The 24113-nt window shown below is 51.1% G+C and overlaps 2 protein-coding genes across 9 annotated transcripts in view; one reads left to right on the top strand and one right to left on the bottom strand.

The window, feature by feature from the left end:
- Nucleotides 1-24113, bottom strand: part of LOC100609371 (uncharacterized) — a 52392-nt gene that overhangs the window by 27322 nt on the left and 957 nt on the right. The window contains exons 2-5 of one of the 5 annotated variants that reach the window (XM_063808322.1): nt 20252-20371; nt 14692-15042; nt 9743-9863; nt 3237-3379 (exon numbers count right to left, since the gene is read on the bottom strand). In XM_063808322.1, coding sequence (XP_063664392.1) covers nt 3237-3379; nt 9743-9863; nt 14692-14856 — 429 coding nt within the window. In that variant the 5' untranslated portion in view covers nt 14857-15042; nt 20252-20371. Of the gene's footprint in view, nt 1-3236; nt 3380-9742; nt 9864-13638; nt 13870-14691; nt 15043-20251; nt 20372-24113 lie in introns of those variants that run through there. The other 4 variants (XM_063808324.1, XM_054676106.2, XM_063808321.1 and 1 more) reach the window with 4 other exon arrangements.
- RGL4 (ral guanine nucleotide dissociation stimulator like 4) lies at nt 7648-18694 on the top strand. Of its 4 annotated transcripts, NM_001280420.2 has the most exons (13): nt 7648-7817; nt 8256-8417; nt 10281-10453; nt 11837-12030; nt 12171-12511; nt 13279-13494; nt 13866-13969; nt 14469-14538; nt 16139-16213; nt 16696-16770; nt 17363-17386; nt 17739-17860; nt 18370-18694. In NM_001280420.2, exons 1-13 carry the CDS (start codon nt 7677-7679, stop codon nt 18407-18409), a joined length of 1737 nt encoding a protein of 578 aa, NP_001267349.2. In that variant the 5' UTR covers nt 7648-7676; the 3' UTR covers nt 18410-18694. The 4 variants fall into 4 exon arrangements, with proteins under 4 accessions (NP_001267349.2, XP_063663547.1, XP_054531316.1 ...); XM_063807477.1 differs by lacking the exons at nt 7648-7817; nt 8256-8417; nt 10281-10453 and adding exons at nt 11446-11711; nt 18081-18171; XM_054675341.2 differs by lacking the exons at nt 7648-7817; nt 8256-8417; nt 10281-10453 and adding an exon at nt 11446-11711 and having other exon boundaries at nt 18370-18690.

Here is a 24113-nt window from a genome sequence, read left to right on the forward strand (position 1 = left end):
TTTATTTGTAGTCTGGTAACCCAACACAGATGACATTCCACCTTTTCCAGGTTTCCAAGGGAACTGACTCAGAAAGTTAACCCAAGTTCATATTCATTTCTAGAGAAAGATAAAAAAAGTTTTCTAACTTTATTCATGCATACGCAATACAAGGATCCGTGGAATTTCTGAGAGACCTTCAACCTCACTGCCAAATTTTCAAGAGCTGTGACAAACCTTAATGTCAAAGAAAGACTGCTTTCATAGCAGCAGAACTGCCATCACATCTGTCAGCTGGATCTGCCACGGGCTTTTTTTTATGTCGTATCAACTGCTTCCCCATGTCTCTGAGTTGTTGAAAGTATCACAGCGGCAAACACATTTTTCTTTCTCACTTTTTTTTTTTGCTGTTGAGATGGAGTCTCAATCTATCCCCCAGGCTGAAGAGCAGTGGCGCAATCTTGGCCCACTGCAACCTCTGCCTCCTGAGTTCAAGCGATTCTCCTGCATCAGCCTCCAGAGTAGCTGGGACTACAGGCATATGCCAGCACGCCTGGCTAATTTTTGTATTTTTAGTAGAGACAGGGTTTCACCATGTTGGCCAGGCTGGTCTCAAACTCCTGACCTCAGGTGATCCACCCGCCTTGGCCTCCCAAAGTGCTGTGATCACAGGCGTGAGCCACCATGCCCAGCAGGCAAACACATTTCTAGTTCATGCATACATATGCCAGGTGGGATGAACCTGCCCCGGGGCCCCTGATGGTGCTCATGGGTAGAGCAGGGTGATCCCCAGGTCCCACGATGGCATGGGACCTGATGCTGGCATCAGGTGGTCTGGCCTGTTGTTAGGCCCCCTGCTGGTGCAAGCACATGCCAGAAGTGGAGGGCAGGGCAGGTCTATACCCAGGTCCCTGGGTGAAGTACTTGGGTACTTGTGGGGTGGGGGTTCTCTGGGAGGGGTCAGCCTATCCTTAGGCCCTGTGGGAGCCTGCATGGACACAGGTTGTGGTTGGTGGGCTGGGGTGATCCCCAGGCCCCTGAATGTCATCCTTGGGGACCAGGGGCAGGTGGGCTGGGTCTGTTGGCAGTCCTCCCTATGGTATGTGTCTGTGCCCATGGCAAGAGGTGGGCAGAGCAATTTCCAGGCTCCCAGGTGGCTTGCTTGGGTGGCAGTGGTGGTGACTGGTTTTGAGTGGGCTGAGTCTGCATTCAACAGTCAACTCAGAAACCCCAGACGCCATTTTCCATGCCAACTGGCCTGTCCACCACTCAGAAAGGCCCTGGACACTGTGCCATGTGGCTGGCCCCGCATTGGGCCAGGCTTCCATGGGAGGCAGGAGGTCTGGGCCCTGCCCTGGGGAGGGAGAAGAATGGGACACAGGCAGTGGTCATTGAGCGGAAGAGACAGAATGAGCACAGGATGCTGTGAGGCGGTAAGTATAAGGAATCATGGAGCTGAAGGTGTTCATCTGACATATACCAGAAACTAACATAAAGTAGGAAAATACACAAAACCAACTAATCCAACAAAACTTGGGCAAAGAACTGATAGACATTTCTGAAAAGAAGGCAGGAAATGAACAGGTTAAAAAAAAAAAGCTTGCCCACATCACTAATCATCACAAAAATTTAAATCAAATCACACTAAGACAGTGTCCCCATCCACATAAAATGAATGTTGCCAAAAGCAAAAACAGAATTTTTAAAAGGCAATCACAAGTGTAAATTTACAGAGAGGGAAACTCTTAGACACTACTGGTGGGAATGTAAATGGGTGTACACACTATGAGCAATAGTTGGCAGTTCCTCCTCAAATTAAAAATACAATTACTATGTCATCTAGCAATCTCACCACTGGGAAATACAAAGTACATGGATGTATTATGCTCCCTGATTACAAATGACATAGAAGAGCTATAGTGGTCCAAACAATACGGTATTGACATTAACACAAAAATACAGAACAAGACACAACGAGGGAACCAAATACCAAACCCAAATTCATATATGATGGACACATTTTTAACAAATATACCCAGGGGATGGGAGACCCCGGGCTGCCTTCGGTCGGGGCTGCAGAAGTGTCCTGGGGGGACCTGCAGCCACCTCTCACCTGGGCTCTGGATGGTTTCTACTCCATGAGGATTTCCAGAGTTTCCCCTCAGCCACCCTCAGAGTCAGAGGGGCTTCCACGGGGCTGCAACCATCTGTCCCAGTCTTTCCTGTCTCTATGACACACCGTGTGACCTGCGTACACTGCGAGATGTAGGTGCGTGCATTGAAACCGTACAGTTAAGATGACCTACAACCGATGCTACTCTAAGTCTTCCAGAGATTTTTCAGATATCCCCAGAGTCAAACAAACTAGTGATATCCCATGGTTTTGCAAACCAGAACCAACAACTGCACAGAAACAGCTCCTTATGCGCCATCAGACACTCTCCAGACCTGCCCCTCACTCACAAATGTAACAAAGCAGCATGAACCCAGGCAGTCTTCACTCCTCAGGGCCACATAACAACCTCTATCGGTCAGGAAGCCTTTGATCTGGGCCAGGCTGCCGACCCACAGGGGTTAATTGTGCCTCTCATGCTGAGTGTTGTTTCCCCTCACTGGACTAACCCCCACCCTTCCACCAAGAAGGGCCCCCAGGGAAACTGCTGTTTGACATCCAGGAGCCCATGTGGAATGTTCCAGCAACCTGGATGGCCTTGGCCACCTCTAATACCAGCCTTTCCCTCTGTGGGGCTCCCTTCCTGGCTCTTGCTCATTCAAGTCAATCTCAAGTGGCTGAGATGTCCTGCTCTCTCACCCTCCTGGGTCACCCTGATGGCATAGGCAGGTGTCTGCATTCAAGAATGAGTTACCCACAGGCCAACTTCCCTGGTGTGGGGGACAATGCCTGGGTCCTCCAGACAGCCAGCCCCAGGTAAACAATCCAGCTCTGACACGGCTCAAAGACTGTGTGGCGCACCTGGAGAGACTCTCTGGTCCTGTGCCCTCTTCTGGCTCACTGGATTCTTAGGATTATTGAGAGACTGGGCTTAAAGCTCTCAGCCTAGGGCCCACGATGCCACAGGGAATCAAATCAGCATGACCAGGGATCGAAGACCTCTCCTTGGCTGGGAATGGGGAATCAGGGTTGCAGAGACAAGGGGCACAGAGAGATGCCTGTGCCATCAGAGAAGGGACTGGGGATCTGGTCCACTCTGGGCTCCTCAACCTGAGCGTGAGGCCTTGCTGCGCCATGAGCTCACCTGCCCCTTGGGAGTCCACTGTGACTGCAGTCCAGCGGGGTCAATGTCCACACTGATGCCAGAAAGAAGTCCTGGGAGATGCGGAGGGCATCCTGTAGCGGCAGGCAGTCTGGGTGGTCCACGGGTGTGAGCTTCAGCAGGTCCTGGGAAGGGATGAGGTGGTGGATTGGGGGCCGTGTTTTTGGGGTTCGATGAGAAGCTCCTGGGGGAATGCTCAGTCCTCACCAAAAGAATTCAAAGGGCAGGTACTCAGGGACCCACACTCATGCCTGCAAAATCTGAACCGAAAATTAGAATCGGAGCAGCAGGGTTGATTCTAAAAGGGGCTGGGCTCGCTTTTCTCCCTGCTGCAGTCATTACTCTTTTCCCCTGGCAGAGGCAGCCGGGTGGAGGCTCATCTCTTCAAGCAGCTGGGAGAGACACCCCACTACCCACCCTGCAGCTGCTCCAAGGATACTGGAGACAAAAAGACAGGGGTTGGGGAAGCAAGACGTTCCTGCCTCCACCAAGACAGCAATTGGCCAAATGCCCTGACCCTGCTGGCATGGTTACCGCAGGCCAGGCAGGCATATTCAGGGCTCAGGATCCCTCTGCCTGACTTTTCAAACGGGCTGTTCTCAGTGACTCTGGTCCCCTCCCACCCTGGGCTCACTCTTGAGAAACTCCTAAGCCTCCTCTGGCCCTTCAGGGGCCTTAACGCTTATGTGTAGGACCAGGATGCTCTGAGTGACCTACTTGGTCAGTGGGCTGCTACAGCAGAGCTGTTGGGGAAGGCAGAGAGAAAAAGGACAATGACATACAAAGAACCACTCAACACCTCAGAAACCAGCTTTGTCCCCCACCCACCTGCCTTGCTCCCCACATGAACACCTGCTTGCAGGAAGCCAAAGTGGGTCCACAGCAGCCCACCTCTGTTCTCACTCCCAGGGCAGACAAAGCAGCAAGAACAGGTGACACACAGCCCTGGTGACCCTGTCCCCTCCCTACCCATGACTACTCTCCCATCAGACCTGGCTTCGAGGGCTGCTCCCCAGTCCTGTCCAGGCCTTATCTGGCTCAGAGCAGATGATCCCCTGCACCTCCCACCCTGAATCACACAGCTACACCCAGCACATGCTACAGAGGCCCAGCACACTCTGGATCACATCCAGAAACTCCACAATAGGGGAGGAGACATGCTGTTTCCCAGGAAGGGCAGTTCCCCAGGCTTGGTCATTCTCAGACTCCTCCAGTCAAAGGCCGGGCACAGCCAGCTGGGATCGCCATGCTTCACTCTGACCCACACGACTGGCCTTGCCTCCTCTATGGGAAGAGACCCCTCCGCACAACCTCAAACCGAGACATAACAGGACAGGACAGGCTGGATGCTAGAGAGGCCAGCCAGATCTCCACACAAAGGCTCTGCTCTTAAGCAGGAGGTAGCCTGAGGGTCAAAGGTTTCCTGAAGCAACTCAGGTGAGACCTCACATACAAGAGCCCCAAAGAGGCTGCAAAAGCACCAACTCAGCCAGCCAAGAACCCAGGTGCCACACGCTTCTCAGACCACTGAGGATCGCTGGGATTCAGCAGGAAAAGGTGGACATGACAGCTGATGGACCAATACTTCCCAACACCCTTCCAGCAAGCAGCTGTGCCCCGCCCCTCCCCACATGAGTCACTCAACTTCGGTCCCGTACATGGATGCCTTTGACCATGGGGTCATGGCTTGGGTCTCCTGCTATAGGGGCAGTGAGAGGCAGGATGGTGGTCTGGGAAGGAGGATCCTAGACTGGGTGTTCCACAGGACCAGGCTGTGACAGATCCCAGAGCCAATACTCATGTGCCAGCCAGTCCCCAAACCCAACAGCTCCCCAAAGCCCAGGATATAAATAGCCTGTGCACTGCCAAGCAGACACTTCAGGGAATGATCTGCTGGCTGTGAAGAAGATGCGGCCTCAGTAGGGTTCCACGAGCCTTCTGCCAGCAAAATCTTCTTTGCTTGGATGCCCATTAGAAACACTAAGGGAGCTCTTCAAAGAAACAGGCCAGACATGGTGGCTCACATCTGTCAACTCAGCATTGTGGGAGGCTGAGGCAGGAGGACAGCTTGAGGCTAGGACTTTTAAGACCAGCCTGGGTGGAACAGTGAGACCCCACCTCTACAAAAAACACAAAAATTAGCATGGCATGGTGGTGCATGCCCATAGTCCCAGCTACTTGAGAGGCAGAGAAGGGAGGATTCCTTGAGCCTGGGAGATCAAGGGTGCAGTGCCCATGATCGTGCCACTGCGCTATAGCCTGGGCAACACTGCAAAGTCCCGCTTTCAAAAAAGAAACAAATGAAACAAAACAAAACCAAAGATGCCTGTCTCCTGCCCCATCAAATAAATCCAAATCTCTGCAGGGTGACACAGGGTATTAACATTCTTAAATTTTGCCTTTGCTGAAGTAAACATATAGTAATGGCTGAAAACCACGGCGTTATGTAAATACACTTCCTATGACTTATTTGTAGTCCTTTCGTATCTAGCAATTTCTACAGATCCTCTCTGTGGGCTTCAGAAGCCAGAATGGGCAGGGCCAGGTGTGAGGTGTCCTAGGACACTGAGGGTAGAGCACAGCTCCCAGCTCAGGGGGACCCATTTCTGAGGCTAAGGCACCCACCTGGGGCTCAGCCTATCTTCAGAGGGAAAATCACACCTCAGAACACCAGACACCCAAATGAAAGCTCCAGTTTGGCAGATACCTGCCAATAGACCCTGGAGTGGCTGCCCCAGGGAAAACTGCCATTGCACTGTCAGCTCCCTCCAGCCCTCTCTCAGGTCCCAGCAGGAGCAGATTTCTGACTAAGCTCAGAGGTCTCAACAAATGGCAGGTTGAACATCAGAGGAGTTATTAATAGGCCTATAGTTACCTCAAGACTCCACCTTACCAGGGCCAAAAATGAGTCCTGGAAGGGCAGCCAGAAAGAAAGTAGGGCAGAGAGGAAACACAGGGAGAGGGGCCCTGGGACCACGTCAGATATGGAGGGAACCAGGGGAACGAGAGCAGCCCTGATGATTGTACTCCCCACAGCCCCTGCATGCCTGTGAACCCTGAGAATTCAGGGTGAGGAGCTCACTCTTGCCCTTCACCTGTTCCTGGGCTCTGGCAGGCTGGCCTGCTTCCTGCCCCAGCCTCGCCCACTCTCCGCACTCCTCGCCACTGATGTGGGCAAGCTGATCTCTCCGGTTTGCTGGGCTCTCACCCTCTGCCCAATGGCACCGAATTAACTTCTTCGCGTGCTTTATTTTCTGTGATTAAAAAGGGAAACAATTCTCACTAACGCCATTTCTCAGAGGAGAAAACAGGCACAGGGATGTTCTATGACTTCCTCACGATCACCAAGCTACAAGGGGGAGCTGGGCTTTGAATGGAGGTCTACCCATGCTCCTAAAGTTGAGGTGTCCTCCAAGGAAAGGACAGCACCTGTAAAAGCTCAATGAATGGGGCGGCAGTGTCACCACTAAGCCCGACCACACTGCTGCTCTGATATCCAACTTCCAGCCTCCAGAACAGGGAGAAATACAGTTCTGTTTTTGATGAGCTCCCCAGGCCGTTACGGCTCTTTCTTTGCTGTAACAGCCTGAATTAGCCCAGAAGTGCTATTCCATCATCTGTGTCATATTCCACCATTCAGAAGGGAGTCACTAACGCCTCAGTGCTGTCTCTGTGGACGCTGCCCACCCTAGGCTGAGATGAGGCACAGGGTCTGGGTCTAAATAAAATGGGAAGGCACTGGAAGGTGCAATGTCATAGGGGGAGGATGTCTGAACTTCATTTCATCTCAGCCTCTACTGGCGCAGCATGAAAGACGAGGCCCAGAGCAAAAGTGTCTTTTCCCGAGATCACACTGTGGACCCCAGGCCCACTGGAGTTGCATTCCACGTTACCTCTCACCCCTTCTTGTATTTGTTCCATTTCTAAGTGTGTGCAATATCCACAGGGAACACCACACCATGAGTTTTTAAATATTTATCTCAAACATACCTCATGAGTTCCCTAGGAAAGAGATGCTAGCATAACCCCCATTGTGCATGCTGGGGAGACCCCAAAACACCAAAGGAGTTCTCTAGGGTCTCACAACTGCTAAGATAAAGGCTGTTTGACCCAGCACTGTCTCCTCAAACCTGGGACCCTGGTTATATCCAGGTCTTCCCAAGGTGCTGAAGGGGCACACTTTTTCATAATGGTGAATACGTAAGGAGGTGACGGGGGAGGGTGAGCGGTCAGAAGCCCAGAGGGGCCTTTGAGTAGGACTTATGGAAAGGAGGAGCTTACAGGATGGAACCTACAAGATGTGACCTCACTTCCTTGCCGACAGACCCCCAACAGAACTTACAATTCTGGTAACTAGGCACCCACATTCTAGAGACAGCCCCATTTCCAGCTCACTTCGTAGGCGACGCTCGAGAGAACAACATGTTCTCCTGCTGTGTCCCGATATGCTGCCGACCTCCTCGTCGCAGAAGAGGCCAAAATGAGAGTCTTTCCCGAGAATATAGACCTTGGTTCAACCCTCGCCCTCGACGCCTCTGGCCCTTTGCCAGAAGGCACCCACAGGTAACACAGGGCCCAGGGCAGGCCCGTCCAGGCTAGGCCTCAGCTGTGCCCATCAGGGCAGCCCCAAGCACCTCCCCATTTGTTTGGGGGAAACAGGAGATGAGGGGCCCTCCCTGGATAGGAGCAGGTAGGTTGTCAGGTGTTTGGAGCCTGGTAGGTATGTCAGGTTCACAGCCCAGACCGTGCCTGGCAGGATGGGAAGGTGAGTGTCAAGGACACAGTTTGTCTGCTCAGATCTGAATCCCAAGTCCTCAAGCTGTCATCTGCCGGAGACCTCAGGCTTCTCTGGCTGGAGGTCTATGCAGACACTCCTATGTGCCAAATCCTGTTGGGGAAGGGGGTGCCAGGGAGGAGTTCTAATGGGGGTGTCCCACTGTGGGGTCAGCCAGACAGGCCACTGACACCTCTTGGCCCGGCTCTCGGGCACTCTCTTTGCAGAGCTCCACACAACAGACCAAACAAGAGCTGTTGGATGGATTCAATTTCTCCATATTCTTCAAAGAAGGGCACGTGCACCACACCACCAACCACGTCCAGTGCCGGTCTGCGGTGAGATTGGGCACAGAAGGGTCTCCACAGACAGGACTTGTGAAAACCAAGGTGGGCCCAGGACTCAGACACGAATATGGGGACTCCCTAAGCTCCATCCTAGGGCGTTCCCACTTGAGTGACCCACTGTCCTCTCCCAAAGGAATCTGGCTGCCATTAGTCCCCAGTGGCAACTTGGTTACAGGCAAAGTCCCTTTCACCTATCAGAGGAAGACCAGAGAAAATCCTTCTGTTTTCACTTCAGGCTATGCCAGGAGTATCTCGGCATGTTGCTTTAAGAATTGAGTACAATGGTAACATTGCAGAAAAATACTCACACTGTTATCATTTTAACTCCCCACCCTAAGTGGAGTTCCAGCAACAGGCAGCTCCACTGCCCTGCCAGACCTCCTCCAGGACTTAAAATCCAACACTTTTGCACAAACAAGGGGTGGGGGGGGGGTGCATTGATGACAACAAAAGAAGGTGAAGCGACTCTATGCATTAGTCTTTAAAGTGTCATCTCACAGAACTCATCCCTGCAGCCCCATCAGGCAGGAGTTGTACCCTCGCATGTCATTGTAACATTCCTTAAGGGAGGCCATTTTCCACAGCGGGTCAGCCTCTCAGTGCTGGTGGAGCCTGTCATGATAAAATTCCCTTTCGAGGCAGCCTTTCTACAAGGAGCATAATCCTATGCGTGTCCTAATAGGCTGGAGCAGTTTGCCAGGGCTGCCATAACACGGCACCCTGACTGAAGGGCTTAACCACAGAAATCTGGTTCCTCACAATTCTGGAGACTGGAAGTCCAACGTCAAACTGTCAGCCTGGGGTGGTTTCTCTGGGCCTCTCTCCTTGCCTTGGAGATGGCGGACTTCTATCTCAGTCAGCACAGGGTCTTCTCTTGAACTTCTCTGTGCGCTGACCCCCTCTCCTTGTAAGAACCCCAGGCATATTAAATTAGGGGCCACCCTAATGAACTCACTTCACCTGAATTACCTCTTGGAGTACTCTGTGTCCAGACACAGTCACATTCTGAGTCTCTGGGGTTGAGAATAGAAACAGTTACATTTGGGGAAGGGGACACAATTCAACCCATAAAATAAACAAATCCCCTGCAGCAGACAGACACCCAGGAAAGGGATATCTGGGTGAAAGGATATGCAGGTATCAACTTTCAACAGCTCTAGCTAGCTGACTTTCCAAAAGGGCTCCAGCTGGTCACACGGTCACCAGCAGCCTCTGAAGGTAGCTGCTTCTCTGAACGCAGCCTCCCCTGAATACTAACATGCTTTTAACTTTTTGCCAACTTGCTGTCTGTGTGGCAGAGAAAATCCTTGTTTCATTTCCACTTTCAAACATACATTTGCGTAACCTTTCACGGGTTCAATACCTGCCTGCGTTTTCCCCGAGTCGCCTCACAGATCCTGGGCCTTGGGACGTGCTTCCTCCCACCCTGGAGTCTTCCGGCATTTTCCCCTTGGCCAGGGCTGGGATGGCCGTAGCTGTTTCTCCAGACTCACGTTCATGTTAAAGGAACAAAAACAATCATATACCTTTAAGTCAAAGAGTTCTTCTAGAGCGTATTGTCCTGTGTGCTGTTGCTGAAATGAGGAGGGGATGAGGCCTCCCCAGGCCTTGAGGACTTGCAGGGATGATGCTCTTCATGCAGGTTGCTGACACAGAGGGTGCTGTTGCCCCACAGCTGACAAACACCGGGACGATGCCTTGAAGGCAGGAATCGTTTTATCATTCTCCATCCTCACATGCAATGTTACTCTGAAAGCCTAGAACGCTTTTCACCATGGGCACCCAGGTTCTCCACATGCACAAGTCCCTGAAGGGTTGGTGCTTCTTGGTGTGAGTTCCAGATCCCGATCCTCTGGTGGTCCATGGTGTTACCACTGACTCCCATGTCCCTCCTTGTCCCCCTAGTGTGAAAATGAGATCTGCAGGATGCTAACTTTCCAGCCCGGCACTGGGGAGAAGCTGTTGGAGTCCCTGGTTCCAGCCTTTCTAACTAAACCCATCTCCTCCTATGCCACCTGCCTGGGCCCCTCCTGGGACTTTATCACTGTGCCACACTTTTTGGAACTACTGGTTAGAAGGTGAGTGTCCATCCCCCTCCAAGACACAGAGGTGCCTCTGTCCCCTACTGGCTCTGTCTTGAAGATGCCCCTCTCGGGGCCTCGGTTGGCTCCTCTGGAACAGGGAGTAGTGAGAAGACGAACCTCACAGGGTTCTTGTAGGGACTCAATGATCTAAGACACAGCAAACAAAGGGGTCCCTAGAGCCTAAAACTCTGGAAAATCTGCTGGGGGTGCTGTGATTCATGTTTGTTACTTTTCCCCCTCACTTGAAGCAGCTCTCAGCATTCTGCCTCAATGGCCTATATCACTCACTGTTTGGAAAAACACATAGAAACCAAGTCTGCGATGGCACTGGTAAAGGATGTCTGAGATTCCTTCTGGCTGGTCTTTCTCCTTGACACAGACAGAAGAGGGGTCCCTTGGTGCTGAAAAAGGAGCCACAGGCCCACTCAGACATCTGGAGAGGCTCACTGGGGTTCTCCAAAGGTTGGGGTTCACTCATTCAACACATACATTCAAAACACCTCATTTGTGCATCGCTCTTCTTGGGGCTTGGCATAATTTCATAAACAAAGCAGATGACACTCCCCCGGCCTTGATTCTACTCAGAGTCAGGCACTCACAGTAGACAGAATAAACAAGTCACATCTACAGAATGTTACAGGTGAGACCCTCATGGCCTCCTCTACGTATGGTGGCATCCTCCCAGACTCTGACTAGAATGACGCAGCCCAGCAACAAATATAAACCGGGTGGATTTAGGGTTCTGAAGGGCCTTTTCACCCACAAAACATGGGGGAAAATATATGGACTCTGGCTGGGGAGAGACTAAAGGAGCCCTGGGGCTCATACTTCTTAAAATTCCCACGAGAAGGCTGACATCTGGGGACTTCCCCCACAAGAGGCAAATAGTGAGTTCTGTAAATGGAGACTTAGGTCCCCTGCAAAGCAGAGGGGAGGCTGGGGTCACAGCTGGCCACTGAGTAGACCCATCCCCCTCAGCACCGTGGCTTCCCAGCTCTCCCTGTCCTCCTCCCCCCGACATCTGCCCCTTCCCTCCTAACCCCAGGACCAGGGGACCCAGATCTGGAGCTTTGATGAGGAAGCTGCTCACAAATCTGCCTGCAGCTGCAGTCTTGAGTGCCCAGGTGTACAGTGCTGTGCTCCAGGGCCTTTGGGAAGAGAACGTCAGTGGGACGCCAGGGCTTATGGGGGTCTGTACAGCCCTGCTGCATGGGCAGGTCTGCCCCTTCCAGGACAGTACTGATGGCTTGGAGTAGGGTGGAGCTGTCCTCTGCACAGGCAGCCAGAGGCCAGGGACCCAGAACCATGCAAGGGTGCCCTGTAGGGTTGTGTGGGAGAAGACCAGGCCTCTGACTCAGCTGTCCACTCCATCACCAGCACCACCACCTCCATTTTGTTCACCTGGCCAGCTGAAAACTCTTCAGGTTGCTATCAGTCCCTGCAACAGTCATCTTTCTGGATAAAGCTGGCCTTCAAGAACTTTGCCTGGCCTGGACTGGGCTTGGAGGACCATCAGGAAATTGTTCTAGGCCAGTTGGTGCTTCCGGAGCCCAACGAGGCCAAGCCAGATGGTGAGGGGGCTTGCAGTCTGCAAGACTTTCCGGGGGTGGTGTTTTGGGGCTACAATTCCCTTAAATTCCACCCGGTCATTTCTGTGCTTGGAAAACCCAGTGAAAAATGACTGGTGTGGTGACCTTTTCTCCTTTTCCAGATCCTGCTCCACGTCCTGGGCAACACGCATTAACAATGCCGGCCCTGGAGCCAGCACCACCACTGCTGGCGGACCTGGGGCCTGCTCTGGAGCCAGAGTCACGTGCAGCCCTGGGTGTGCCCGGGTATCTACATTCAGCACCAGGGCCAGCACCAGCACCAGCACCAGCACCAGCACCAGGGGAAGGGCCCCCTCCAGGGACAGTGCTGGAGCCACAGTCAGCCCCAGAGTCCTCCTGTCCCTGTCGCGGGTCTGTAAAGAACCAACCCAGTGAGGAGCTGCCTGACATGACGACCTTCCCTCCCAGGCTGCTGGCAGAGCAGCTGACCCTCATGGATGCGGTGAGCAGCTGAGCTTTGCAGGCTGTGTCTCTGGCACCAGCTGTCTCAGACCAGCCTCTCCCTGAGGAGCAGCCAATGCCCTGGGTCCAATTTCAGCCCCACTTCTTACCAACCGTGGGATCTGGATGAGTTTCCTCACCCACAAGCCTTCCCTGTCTGCATGTGGACAGCAGAGATGGGACATCACCAGCGCCAGCTGCACAGAGTGACTGTGCAGACTGAGTGACAGGGGATGGACAGAAAGCAGGGCAGGGCAGGTGCTCACTGTGGCGCAGGCAGGGCCATGGGTCACTCACCCAGCTGCTCAGGAGCCTCACTACCCTCAGCACTTATTAGGTACCTGATGCATACTGGATTCTATGGCAGACACCCAAACAGAGCCCATAGTTGCAGCTGCCACAAGGGAAGTGCACCGGTACGGAGAGGAGTAGTAGAGGGCTGATTGGGATGGGAGGAAGACCAGGCCTCAGGATGGGCAGGCCTGAGCCACCTTCTAGTTCTTGGAGTGTGGATGGCCTGGGAGAAAATGTCACTCTCTCTTCCCACCCTTGTTGGGTTCTGGGCCATGATGCATTCAGGTCCCTCGGGGGCAGAAAACCAAACCCAGGGACTCCCACAAGTCTGGAGCCCATTTTAAAGCTTTCTGAGCTCCAGCTTGGTTCCTGCCAGAGACCGTGGATGACTGTGAGCTCAGTCCCTGCCTGGGACTGTGGGTGACTCTGAGCTGCAGTGTGCTGTGTCCGTGACACTCTCCTCCTCCCCCAAAGGAGCTGTTCAAGAAGGTGGTGCTCTACGAATGCTTGGGCTGCATCTGGGGCCAACGACATCCGAAGGGGAATGAGCACATGGCACCCACAGTTCGTGCCACCATCGCACACTTCAACAGGCTCACCAACTGCATCACCACCTCCTGCCTCGGGGACCACAGCATGAGTGCCCGGGACAGGGCCAGGGTGGTGGAGCACTGGATCAAGGTGGCCAGGGTAAGCTATGGTTGGGCCTGGGGATTCCCTCTTTAAAAATGGGGAACTTCCTCTTCTCCTCCATCGGCTTTCAGGATCGGCATCTGTATCTCTGGCCTGGACCCTGCACATCCCCTAGGCTCTTCTTGCCAGAGCTTCACTCACCTTGACTCCCACGGCCCAGTGGTGGCTGCTCACTTCCGACCTGGGGTCTTCCTTGGGTTGAACTAAAATCCTCCTAGAGGAGTGACATCCACTGGGCCCCAGGTCTGCCCTCCTGAGGCTCCCCAGGCCTCTGCTTCATCCAGGAGGGGAGATCTCAGCAGAGGGGGCTGAGGCTGAAGTGGGCCGGGCTCTACTCTGAACCGCACAGCTCACTCTTCCCTCTCCAGGAGTGCCTAAGCCTCAACAACTTCTCCTCGGTGCACGTCATCGTCTCTGCTCTGCGCAGCAACCCAATAGGTCAGCTACACAAGACGTGGGCAGGAGTGTCCAGGTGAGGAGGGCTCTCTCCATGGCAGCATCAGGGTTGACCTAGGGACTCACAGGTCTCCCCCCATGTGCCCTCAATGACTCTGAAAGGTTCTTGGAGTCCAGGGACACTGGAGGCAGGGATGGGCCGGTGGCTGTGGTCACTAAGCTGCCCTGGACTCCTAGGCAAGGATTTCCAACTCAGGACTAAGGTTTTTTCACCATCAGGAACAGACTGGAGCCAACTGGAGGCTTTCAGGTGTTTGTACCCAGCAGTGGAACTCTGTGTCCAACTGAAAGCTAACTGTAAACACGCAGTGGCTCATGTGAAGTGGAGATGGGGCCCAGGGGAGGAGCATGAGAGGTCCCACCCTGGTCCTCTGGAGCCCCTGTGATCAGAGGACTCCACTGAAAACTCTCACCCAGTAAGCTGGGATTCACTGGGTTTTCAAACAAAAGGGACTGGAACTCACAAATCTCCCCCGATTCCCAAATTTACCCTTCTTTCTTTCCTCTGCCCATAGCAAAAGCATGAAAGAGCTAAAAGAACTCTGCAAAAAAGACACTGCAGTGAAGAGGGACCTGCTGATCAAGGTACAGTGGAGTCTGGGAGATGCAGGACAAGTGTTTCAGGGTCAGAGAAAAGAGTGAGTTTGGAAGGGCATTGGACCAGGTGTGGAATGGTTATTTTGTTTGGTTTTGACTTACCTACTAAAAGTGGACTTGAAAAATTCCCTCCATGCCTACCTTGGGCCAACAGGAAGAGTGGTGTGTCGGTCCATGGGCACGTGGGGGCATGGGGGCAGGAGGCCCTGGAAATGGGATGTGGCAATGGCTGCTGGGCTGCTGGGCTGCTGAGCAGGGGTGATGAGCTGCAGCATTAGCAGGGCTCTGGCTCCCATGCTGGTCCATGCTGCTGGCATGGAGCTTCCTCCAGGCTGGAGGGTGATCATGGTAGGTGGGACTTCCTTCCTTCCTCAAACCGGCCAGCAATTCCTCAGGAAGCCAGGCCTCTGCTGCTGCTGCTGCTGCTGCTGCTGCTGCTGCTGCTGCTGCTGTCTGCAGCACACCTCCATGGGCAGGGGGCCTTCGCCTGCACTGCGGGAGAGGGGGAACAACAACAGAGGAAGCTCATGTGGCAGGGAGTCCAGTAACTGCCCGGCTTTGGGTACCAATGGGCATACTGGGGACAGACGTAGCTGTTTGCTGGGACTCCCCACTCTGCCCTTTGCAGACACCCAGAAACGGTCATGTCAGAGGATTCTCACCGGTTAGCAGCGACGCATGCTGATGACAAGTATCTGGGGGATTCATACATTGCTAGGGGATCCTCCCTGACCAGATCTCAGAATCGTCCATGCAAATGAGAAGGCAACATGTCACCCCACCCAGGACTCTGGAAAACCCTGCCATCGCAGTCAGAGATGGCGCATCAGGAGGCTACTTCCTCAGTGGAGAAAGAGAGAGTTCCGTGCACGGAACTCCCCTGGGGGATCATTGGCGAGGCGAAGTCTTTGGCATGGCTCAAACCCAGTTTGCGTGGCAGAGATTCCAGTGGGGCTGGGATAGGCAGGTGCCACTTAACCAGGTCTCCTAAAATGCCCTGTCCCTTTCCCATCACGACTGTATGTGGCTGGAGACCTAGACACTCAAAGACTCCAGAGAACACGACCCTGATGGGTGGTGGTGCTGGGATGTGGGCTGAAGGCAGCCGAGACGGAGCCTCCAGGAGCAGAAGGAGGCGTCCTCTCTTTTGGGGCCCTGGGGAGCCACTGCCCGCTCTGGGCCTCTGTTTCCTCATCTGGAAAATGAAGGGATGCTGAGCCTGTAGTGCAGGCCTCACAGGGTAGAAATGAAGTTCAAGAAAAGAAAGCAATTTGAGGGTGCTCGTGCCTGGTTCTTCCTCAGAGGGATGACGGTGAGAACAACGGCAACAGCTACAGGAAACTGAGCCCTCAGAGGCCCTGTGAGGTAGCTGTGGTTTGCATCACTCTTTACAGAAGGGGAAACAGTCTCAGGGAGGCCCGGCTGCAAGACTGGGTGACACACACAGGGAGTGTGGATCTGGGCCAGTGGTATGAGCACGGTGCCAGGTGGCTCCCGCCACTCCCTGGGGATCCAAGTGCGGGGTGGCTGGGGTGTAACTGGGGGAGAGGAGGAGAGCCTCACTGTCTTTGTCACTGACACCTGGCAGGCGGGGAGCTTTAAGGTGGCCACCCAGGAGAGGAACCCCCAGAGAGCCCAGATGAGGCTGCGGAGGCAGAAGAAGGTGAGTGAGCCTGTGGCATGGACGGGCCGCAGGGGATCAGAGGACAGGGCTCCCTTCCCCGCCAGCTGGAGGCCTCCATATCAAGACAGCGGGGGCTTCCTCCCCAACCCTGTCCTCCTGTGGCCACTGGGCCTGGAAAACCTCCATCTGAGCGACCAGAGGAAGGGTCTGGGAAAGCTGGACTCAGACTAGATGTGGGGAAGGGTAAAGCTGGGACCACAGGCCTTTGTGACTTGTTAAAATCCCACCATAGAGGTTAACAAGGAGTGCTTGCTAGACTTGGAGGTCAGCTGGGATAGAGGAGGCAGAGAATTGGGAAAGGCAGCTGAGGGTCTTTGGCTGCTCCAACCGGGAGACCTGAGGAGGGGGCTCTGGGAGACAGGGGCTGATGGGATTTCATGGGACAGGACCTTGGGCAGGCACCTGAGGGCCAATACTCATCACCACTACCCCTCCCACCTCCCCACCCCTCCTTGGCACAGGGTGTGGTCCCCTTCCTGGGGGATTTTCTGACTGAGTTACAGAGGCTGGATTCGGCCATCCCGGACGACCTGGATGTGAGTGAGCCTGGGGCAGGGTGCTTGGGAACCGAGATCCTGAAGCTTGGGAGGAGAGGGTCCTGGACCGAGCCTTTAGATCTCAGCCCTTGGCAAACCTCCTCTCCTAAGAGCCTCACAGCTGCTCCTGTGGGTGGGGGTGTCAGGCCCATCTCATCACCTCTGAGTGATGGAGGCTCCATGGCAGCCACCAGGCCCTATTCCTGAGTGGTGAAGCTGCAGAGCTGCCTGACTGCAAAGCTGCTGAGGTGTGGGCTGAACTGGGCTCAGCTTCTCCCTAGGGTAGTCCCGTAATAGGAGGGTGAAATTGAGCCTCTCCAAGGGCAGGCAGTTCCAAGGTCACTGAGCGCTTTCTTTCTATGAGAGACCTCAGTTTCCCTGTCTGTCATCACAGAGGGTTGGGGCAAAAGGTCCCTGGGCCTCAGCTCCCATTCCCCCTGCTCTAGAGCCCGGAGCCTGAGGCAGGTCCAAGTCCTGTCGTGTGCACATCCCCTGACCCTGGTGGCCCTGGCAGTAGTGCAGCATGGGAAGGGGTGGGGTGGGGCTGGTTGTGGGCCAGGGGCCTTTCTGATGGACTCTGTCTGCCTTCCAGGGCAACACCAACAAGAGGAGCAAGGTGAGCAGCTGGGGCACTCACGTTGGATGAGGGTGGGGATGTGGATGTCACAGTCCACCCTGGGCAGGACACTCCCCGGCTCCATCCTCTACATCTTAGGCTTACTGGGAGTGTTTGACACACACAGGAGGAGGGGACCTATCCCAGTGGAGAAAATGGGAAAAGCACTGGAATCAAAGACCAATTCCTGCAGGAGGGGCTGTTTATATCCAACTCTGAGAACAGGCTGGGGGCGCTGCATGGGACCCCTTCAGAAAACTGCCCCAGGGACCAGCCCCTTCTCCCTGCCTGCCAAAGGCCCCCGCAGCAACTTCCACCCAGGCCCTGTCAGCATCCTGTCCTCTGTCTCTAGGAGGTCCGAGTTCTGCAGGAAATGCAGCTGCTCCAAGTGGCTGCCATGAATTACAGGCTTCGGCCTCTTGAGAAATTTGTCACCTATTTCACAAGAATGGAGCAGCTCAGTGACAAAGAGAGGTGAGGGCCTAGCCCATGGGCTGAGGGTGGGAGAAGGCTCTCCATTTTTTTTTTAAACACGGTCTGGCTCTGTCGCCCAGGCTGCACTGCAGTGTCACCATCTCTGTTCACTGCAATGTCTGCCTTCTGGGCTCAAGCCCTTCCTCAGCCTCCCAAGCAGCTGGGACTACTGCTGTACACCACCATGTCCGGTTGTTCTGCTGTTGTTGTTCTGGTACAGATGGGGTTTCACGATGATGTCCAGGATGGTCTCAAACTCCTGGCCTCAAGCAATCCACCCACCTCAGCCTCCCAAAGTACTGACGTTACAGGTGTGAGCCATCCCACCTGGCCTAGAGGAGGCTCTCCCGTGGCCAGCTGCAGAGAGCCTATGGCCATGACTCCACGGCCAGCATCAAGCCCTGTTGCATGGGGACCACTGGGGACCCAGGATTCCAGCTGGGCAGGCACTGACAGGGGACCTGATGTGTGGCTCATGGTGGCCTCACAGCTGCTTCTCTGTCCTGCAGCTACAAGCTGTCCTGCCAGCTGGAGCCCGAAAACCCGTAGGCTGGCAACATCCTGCAGTGGCTGGGAACCCACCGGGATGCTGGCCAGAACACCGGCTCTGCACCATCCCTCACCCAGACCGTAGACACCAGGGAACCACATCTAGGAGGCTGGCAGCTCAGCTGCATCTTGCCCTGGATCCTCATCACCAACTGCTCCTGCTGGCCAGGATCAGGCCATGGGACTTTTGCGAGTCACGCGGGAGACCATTTTATGTTTATTTTCTTTAGTGGATAAGTAAGGGTTTTTTCTTAACTTTCGTTAAAATAAAATTTTAAAAAACTATTCAAAATGTTCTGTAGTTGTTGGAATGAGAAAAGTAACTCCAGTGCGGTAACCATATACCAGTCTTTAGGATTCATAGCCTAGCATGTCAAATTGAGGCTATGGCTGAACAAGTCATGGAATAGCGTTCACATTACACATGCCAAGCATTTAATGTTTTCCTTCTTTATTCAAATTATTGTTAACTCTGTTTAAGAAAACAAACAGAACAAAACAAAACCCCTTAAAAGCCATAGTATGTCACCCAATCTATGTCACCCATAGTATGTCACATTTGGTCTACTGACCAGCTACTCTCAAACTTAAATTCTAGTTAAATTCAAGTTCCACTGGGTTACTCAACTTTCTTAAGGTTTAAATATTTAACAAATCACTTAAATATTTACTGAAGGGCTGGAGATGGGAGGTATTTAAGCAAGTGGTAGGGCTGGCCTTCTCCAGAAGTCCTGGGCAGAAGGGAGCTGGCCATCAGTCTCCACGAAATACAGATAAACTTTTTCCACTGTGGATCTTCCCAGACCTTCTGACACCGCTCCCCTAAATGAACATCAAGGAAGGTCAGAACTGTTTGAACCCAGTATCTAAAGGATGTCCCACAGCTTAATTTGAACACAACCCCCATTGTGGGATATCAGACAAAAACAAGCCAAAGAAATCAACATTTCAGGGTCTGAAACATGTAATACCCCCAAATCAACACAAAATAGACACCTAAATCCAATCCTGGAGCCGCAAAGCTCCTATAAGAAAAGCGGGAGTTTCTATTTCGGCAAAACTTGTATCTATGCACGCAGTTTGCAAAAAAGAAAGAAAAGAAAACCAAAAATTATCTATGGCAAGAAACCCTTTGACCATGCAATTGATTTGGCAATACTTTTTCTTATTTTTTATTCTTTTTGGATGGAAAACAAAAACGTGAATACAAACACATAGGACTAAACATCATTTTAGAGCTTCCGCATGGGGAAGAGAAACAATGAACCATTAAAGAAGGCATCCTACAGATTGAAAGAAAGTTCAGCAGAATCATCTGTGAAAGGGGTTGTTATCTAACATGTACAAGAAACTAACACTACTCTTAACTGGAAAAATGAACAAAACCTAATACCCAAGCTAAAACTGGGCAAAGAACCTGAACAGGCACATCTGAAGAGAAAACACGAAATTGACTGACAGGTCAAAGAGAAGTTGCTCAACTTCACTAATCCTCACACAAATGCCTAAGTGCAAACCAGACTCAGATACCTCTCACTCTAATTACAATGAAACTTACCAAAAACAACAAAAAACCCATACGTTCACAGGCAGTGGCCAACGTAGAAACGCAGAAAAAGACACTTTTATAAATTATTGGTGGGAAGGTACATTACTAGACACATGAAGCGAAGCAGTTGAAGGTGCCTTAAACATTTTACATTACAACTACCCGTTCACCTATCAATCCCACCACTGGTTATACACAGAAAGCGCATGGAATCTGTTATGTTGAAGAGATATCGGCCTTCCTATGGTGACTGAAGCACTACTCACAATAGCAAAGGTATCCAATCCACCTACCTGTTCATGCACAGATAAAGGGATAAAGAAACTGCAGCACACGGTGGAATCCTCTTCGGCTGTAGAAATTCATGAAATCATGTCATCTGCAGCAACGTGCAGAAACCTGGAGGACATGACCTTCAACAAAATGAGTCAGGCAGAGAAAGACAAACAGCATGATTTCATGCATGTGAGAATGAGATCAACTTTCTCTCTAAACGACTTTATCTCCTAGAACTAGAAAGTTCCACAGTGGTGAAGAGAGGCGGGGGGTTGGGGAGTCCGGGCAGGAACTGGAAATGGATACAATGGTACACTCAGATGACAGGAATAAATTCAGCTGTTCCACTCCACAGTAGGGTGTCTAGAGTTAACAGTATCCTACCATATTTTCCAAAAAAGGCTGAAAAGAAGGATTCTGCATATTGCAACCACAGAGAACTAATAAATAATAACTACACAAGGTAACAGAGACAGTCAATGCCTTGCTTTCATCATTACACAAGGTATATATGCATGATCAAAATGTCCCACTCTACTCTTTAACTGTATACCTTTACCACAGAGCAAATTGGTTTTAAGGACACAGAAATAAACAATGCTGGAGTTCATGTGACACCAGGAAATGCCCTGCATTTCCAAAGCAATTCTGAGAAATCCAAACTACATTGGATGCATCACATTCTCTGATTTGAAATTTCACTCAAACTCTAGGGACCTGCTTCCACATGGATGAGTGGAAGAGAACCTGAAGTAAACCCACACACCTCATACCACCTGATTTTGGATGAAATACACACTGATAAGTAATGGGGAAAGAACTCCCTTTTCAATAGTCTTGGGGTAAGTGGCGAGCCATATGCAGAACAGTAAGTAACACTGGGCCTCTACTTCTCACCATGTACAAAAGTTCACTCCGATGAATGAAAGATGTAAATGGAAGACCTCAAACTACAAAAATCCTACAAGAGACCCTAGGAAGTGCCCTTCTCGACATTGGCTTTGACAAAGCATTTCTATGCCTAAGACCCCACATGACACTGCAACAACAGCAATAACCGACATGGGGGACCTAATACACTGAAGAGCCACCGCACAACACAAGAAATTACCAACACAGTAGACAGACAACATACAGGATGAGAGAAACTCTTCCCAAACTATGCACCTGATCAAGGTCTAATATCCAGAATCTACCTTAAAGACCTTGCACAAATCAATTAGCAACCCCCCCCCAAATAATTAATAGGCAATGGATATAAACACACACTTCTCGAAGGATGATGTACAAGCAACCAACAAATGTGAAAATATGCTGAACCTAACTATCAGAGAAATATAAATCAAAAGCACAAGGAGATATCATCTCACACTGGTCAGAATGGCGATTACACAGTTAAAAAAAAAAAAGGACACTGGTGTGGCAGCAGAGAAAGGGGACACTGGTCCACTTGTGGTGAAAATGCAGAGTAGTTCAGACACCATGGAAAGCACTTCGGAGACTGCTCAAAGAACTTAAACCAGAACTACCATCTGACCCAGCAATCCCACCACTAGGATATACCCAAACGAAAATGAATCCTTCTGACCAAAACACACATGCACACAAACGGTCTTGGCAGCACTATTTACGATGGCAAACACGTGAAATCAGCCTAGGTACCCATCAACAGTGGATCAGAAAAGGAAAATGCAGTACATATATACCACAAAAAACTAGGCAGCCATTACAAAAAAGAAGGAAATCATGTCCTTGGCAGCACCATGAAAGGAGCTGGAGGCCATTATCTAAAGAGAAATAAGGAAAAAACAGAACACCAAATGACACATGTTCTCACTTATAAGGTGGAGCTAAAATTGAATACACCCTACCGTAAAAGTGAAAACAGCAGACACTGGTGACTATCAGACGAAGAAGAAGGGACAAGGTATGTGCTAAAGACCTACCGGTGGCTGCACCTGTTCCCTGCGTGATAAGGTCCCTGGGACCCCAAGTCTCAGTGGCATGCAGTATACCAAAGGCAGTAACTAATCTGCCTTTGTACCCTTTAGTCTATAATAAACGTAGAAATTATGTTAAAAAATACACTTAGAAGCTAAAAAAATGAATGAAAAACACAAGCTTTTATAATTATCCAAACAATTCTTTATTGGTATAAACTAAGAAAGTGGACAGAATGAGTAAACCAAATACTCAACCCCAATTTACATATAGTGAACACATTTTTTCAAAAGAACACCAAAAAGACACAATGAGAAACAGAGACTGTTTAATAGATGATTTTGAGCAAACTGAATATTCACATACAAAACACTGAAATAGGACCCTTATGTCATGCAACACAAAAATCAATGCAAAATACATTAAAGACCTAAAACTCAATTCTGAAACCACAAAACTCCCACAAGAAAACAGGGTGCGCATGTATTTTAGAAAAGAAATCCATGCACGCAGCCTGCTAAAGGTATAAACAAAACATTAAAACAAAGGAAACACTCTAAGAAAACATCCATAGACAATGTAATGGCTTGGCATTTTCACTGAAAAGCTGGGACCTGGTTCCACAGAGCAGTGGAACAGATTAGAAGACCCAGATATAAACCTGCACACCTGAAACCATCTGACGCTTGAAAAAAATCAACAAAAATAAGCGATGGAGAAAGGACTCCCTATCAGTAAGTGGTGCTGGGATAAGTGGCTAGCTGGATGCAGAAGAAATAACACTGGGCCCCTGTGTCTCACCATGTACAGAAAGCAACTCAAAATGAATCAAAGATGGAAATGCAAAATCCCAGGCTGAGCACGGTGGCTCATGCCTGAAATCCAAGCACTCTGGGAGGCAGAAGTGGTCAGATGATTTGTGGTCGGGGAGTTCGAGACCACCCTGGCCAATATGGTGAAATCCCGTCTCTATTAAAAAAGCACAACTTAGCCGGGCATGGTGGCACGTGCCTGTACTCCCAGCTACTTGGGAGACTGAGGCAGGAGAATCACTTGAACCCGGAAGGTGGAGGGTGCAGTGAGCCGAGATCGCTCCATTGCATTCCACCCTGTATGACAGAGTGAGACTCAGTCTCTAAATAAATACATAAATACATAAAAATCCAAGACCTGAAACTATAAAAAAATCCTGCACAGGAATCTAGTAAATACCCTTCTCAACAGAGGCTTCGGCAAAGCATTTATATGTCAAGTCCCCAAAACCAATGGCAACAAAAACAATTACTGATAAGTGAGACCTAATGCACAACAGAGCTGCTGCACAGTACAAGAAACTACCAACAGAGTAAACAGACAGCCTGTAGAATGAGGGAAAATATTCCCCAATTATGCATCTGAAAAACATCTAATATCCAGGATTTATCATAAAGACCTTAAACAAATAAAACCAGAAAAAAAAAAAAAAAAAACAACTTATAAATGGGCAAGGGACATGAACACACACTTAAAAGGAGGTGTACCAGTAACCAATGAGCATGAAAACATGCTCGATCTCACTGATCATCAGAGAAATGCAAATCAAAAACATACTGAGATACCATCTCACACTGGTCAGAATGGCAATTACGACACACAGTCCACAACAACAGAGGCTGGAGGGGCAGATGAGCAAAGAAATGCAGGTCCACTGTTGGGGGAAATGCAAACTAGTTCAGACCCCCTGGAGAGCAGCATGGACATTTCTCAAAGAACTTAAAAGAGAACTACCATCCCACGCTGCAACCCTACTCCGAAGGATCTACCCAAAGGAAAATCCTTCCACCAAAAACACACATGCACTCGTCTGTTCATGGCAGTACTACTCACAATGGTAAAGACATGGAATCGGCCTTGGTGCCCATCAGCAGTAGATCAGAGAAAGGAAATGTGGTACATACA

This window comes from Pan troglodytes, chromosome 23, assembly GCF_028858775.2.
Source record: "Pan troglodytes isolate AG18354 chromosome 23, NHGRI_mPanTro3-v2.0_pri, whole genome shotgun sequence".
Classification (NCBI taxonomy): domain Eukaryota; kingdom Metazoa; phylum Chordata; class Mammalia; order Primates; family Hominidae; genus Pan; species Pan troglodytes.

Coding starts and splice junctions, on each gene's coding strand:
- RGL4 (XM_063807477.1), top strand. CDS start 11,533: ATGAGGAAGCTGCTCACAAATCTGCCTGCAGCTGCAGTCTTGAGTGCC. Junction 13,970..14,468: donor ACGTGGGCAGGAGTGTCCAG/GTGAGGAGGGCT, acceptor CTCTGCCCATAG/CAAAAGCATGAAAGAGCTAA. Junction 17,861..18,080: donor CAGCTCAGTGACAAAGAGAG/GTGAGGGCCTAG, acceptor GTTCTGGTACAG/ATGGGGTTTCACGATGATGT.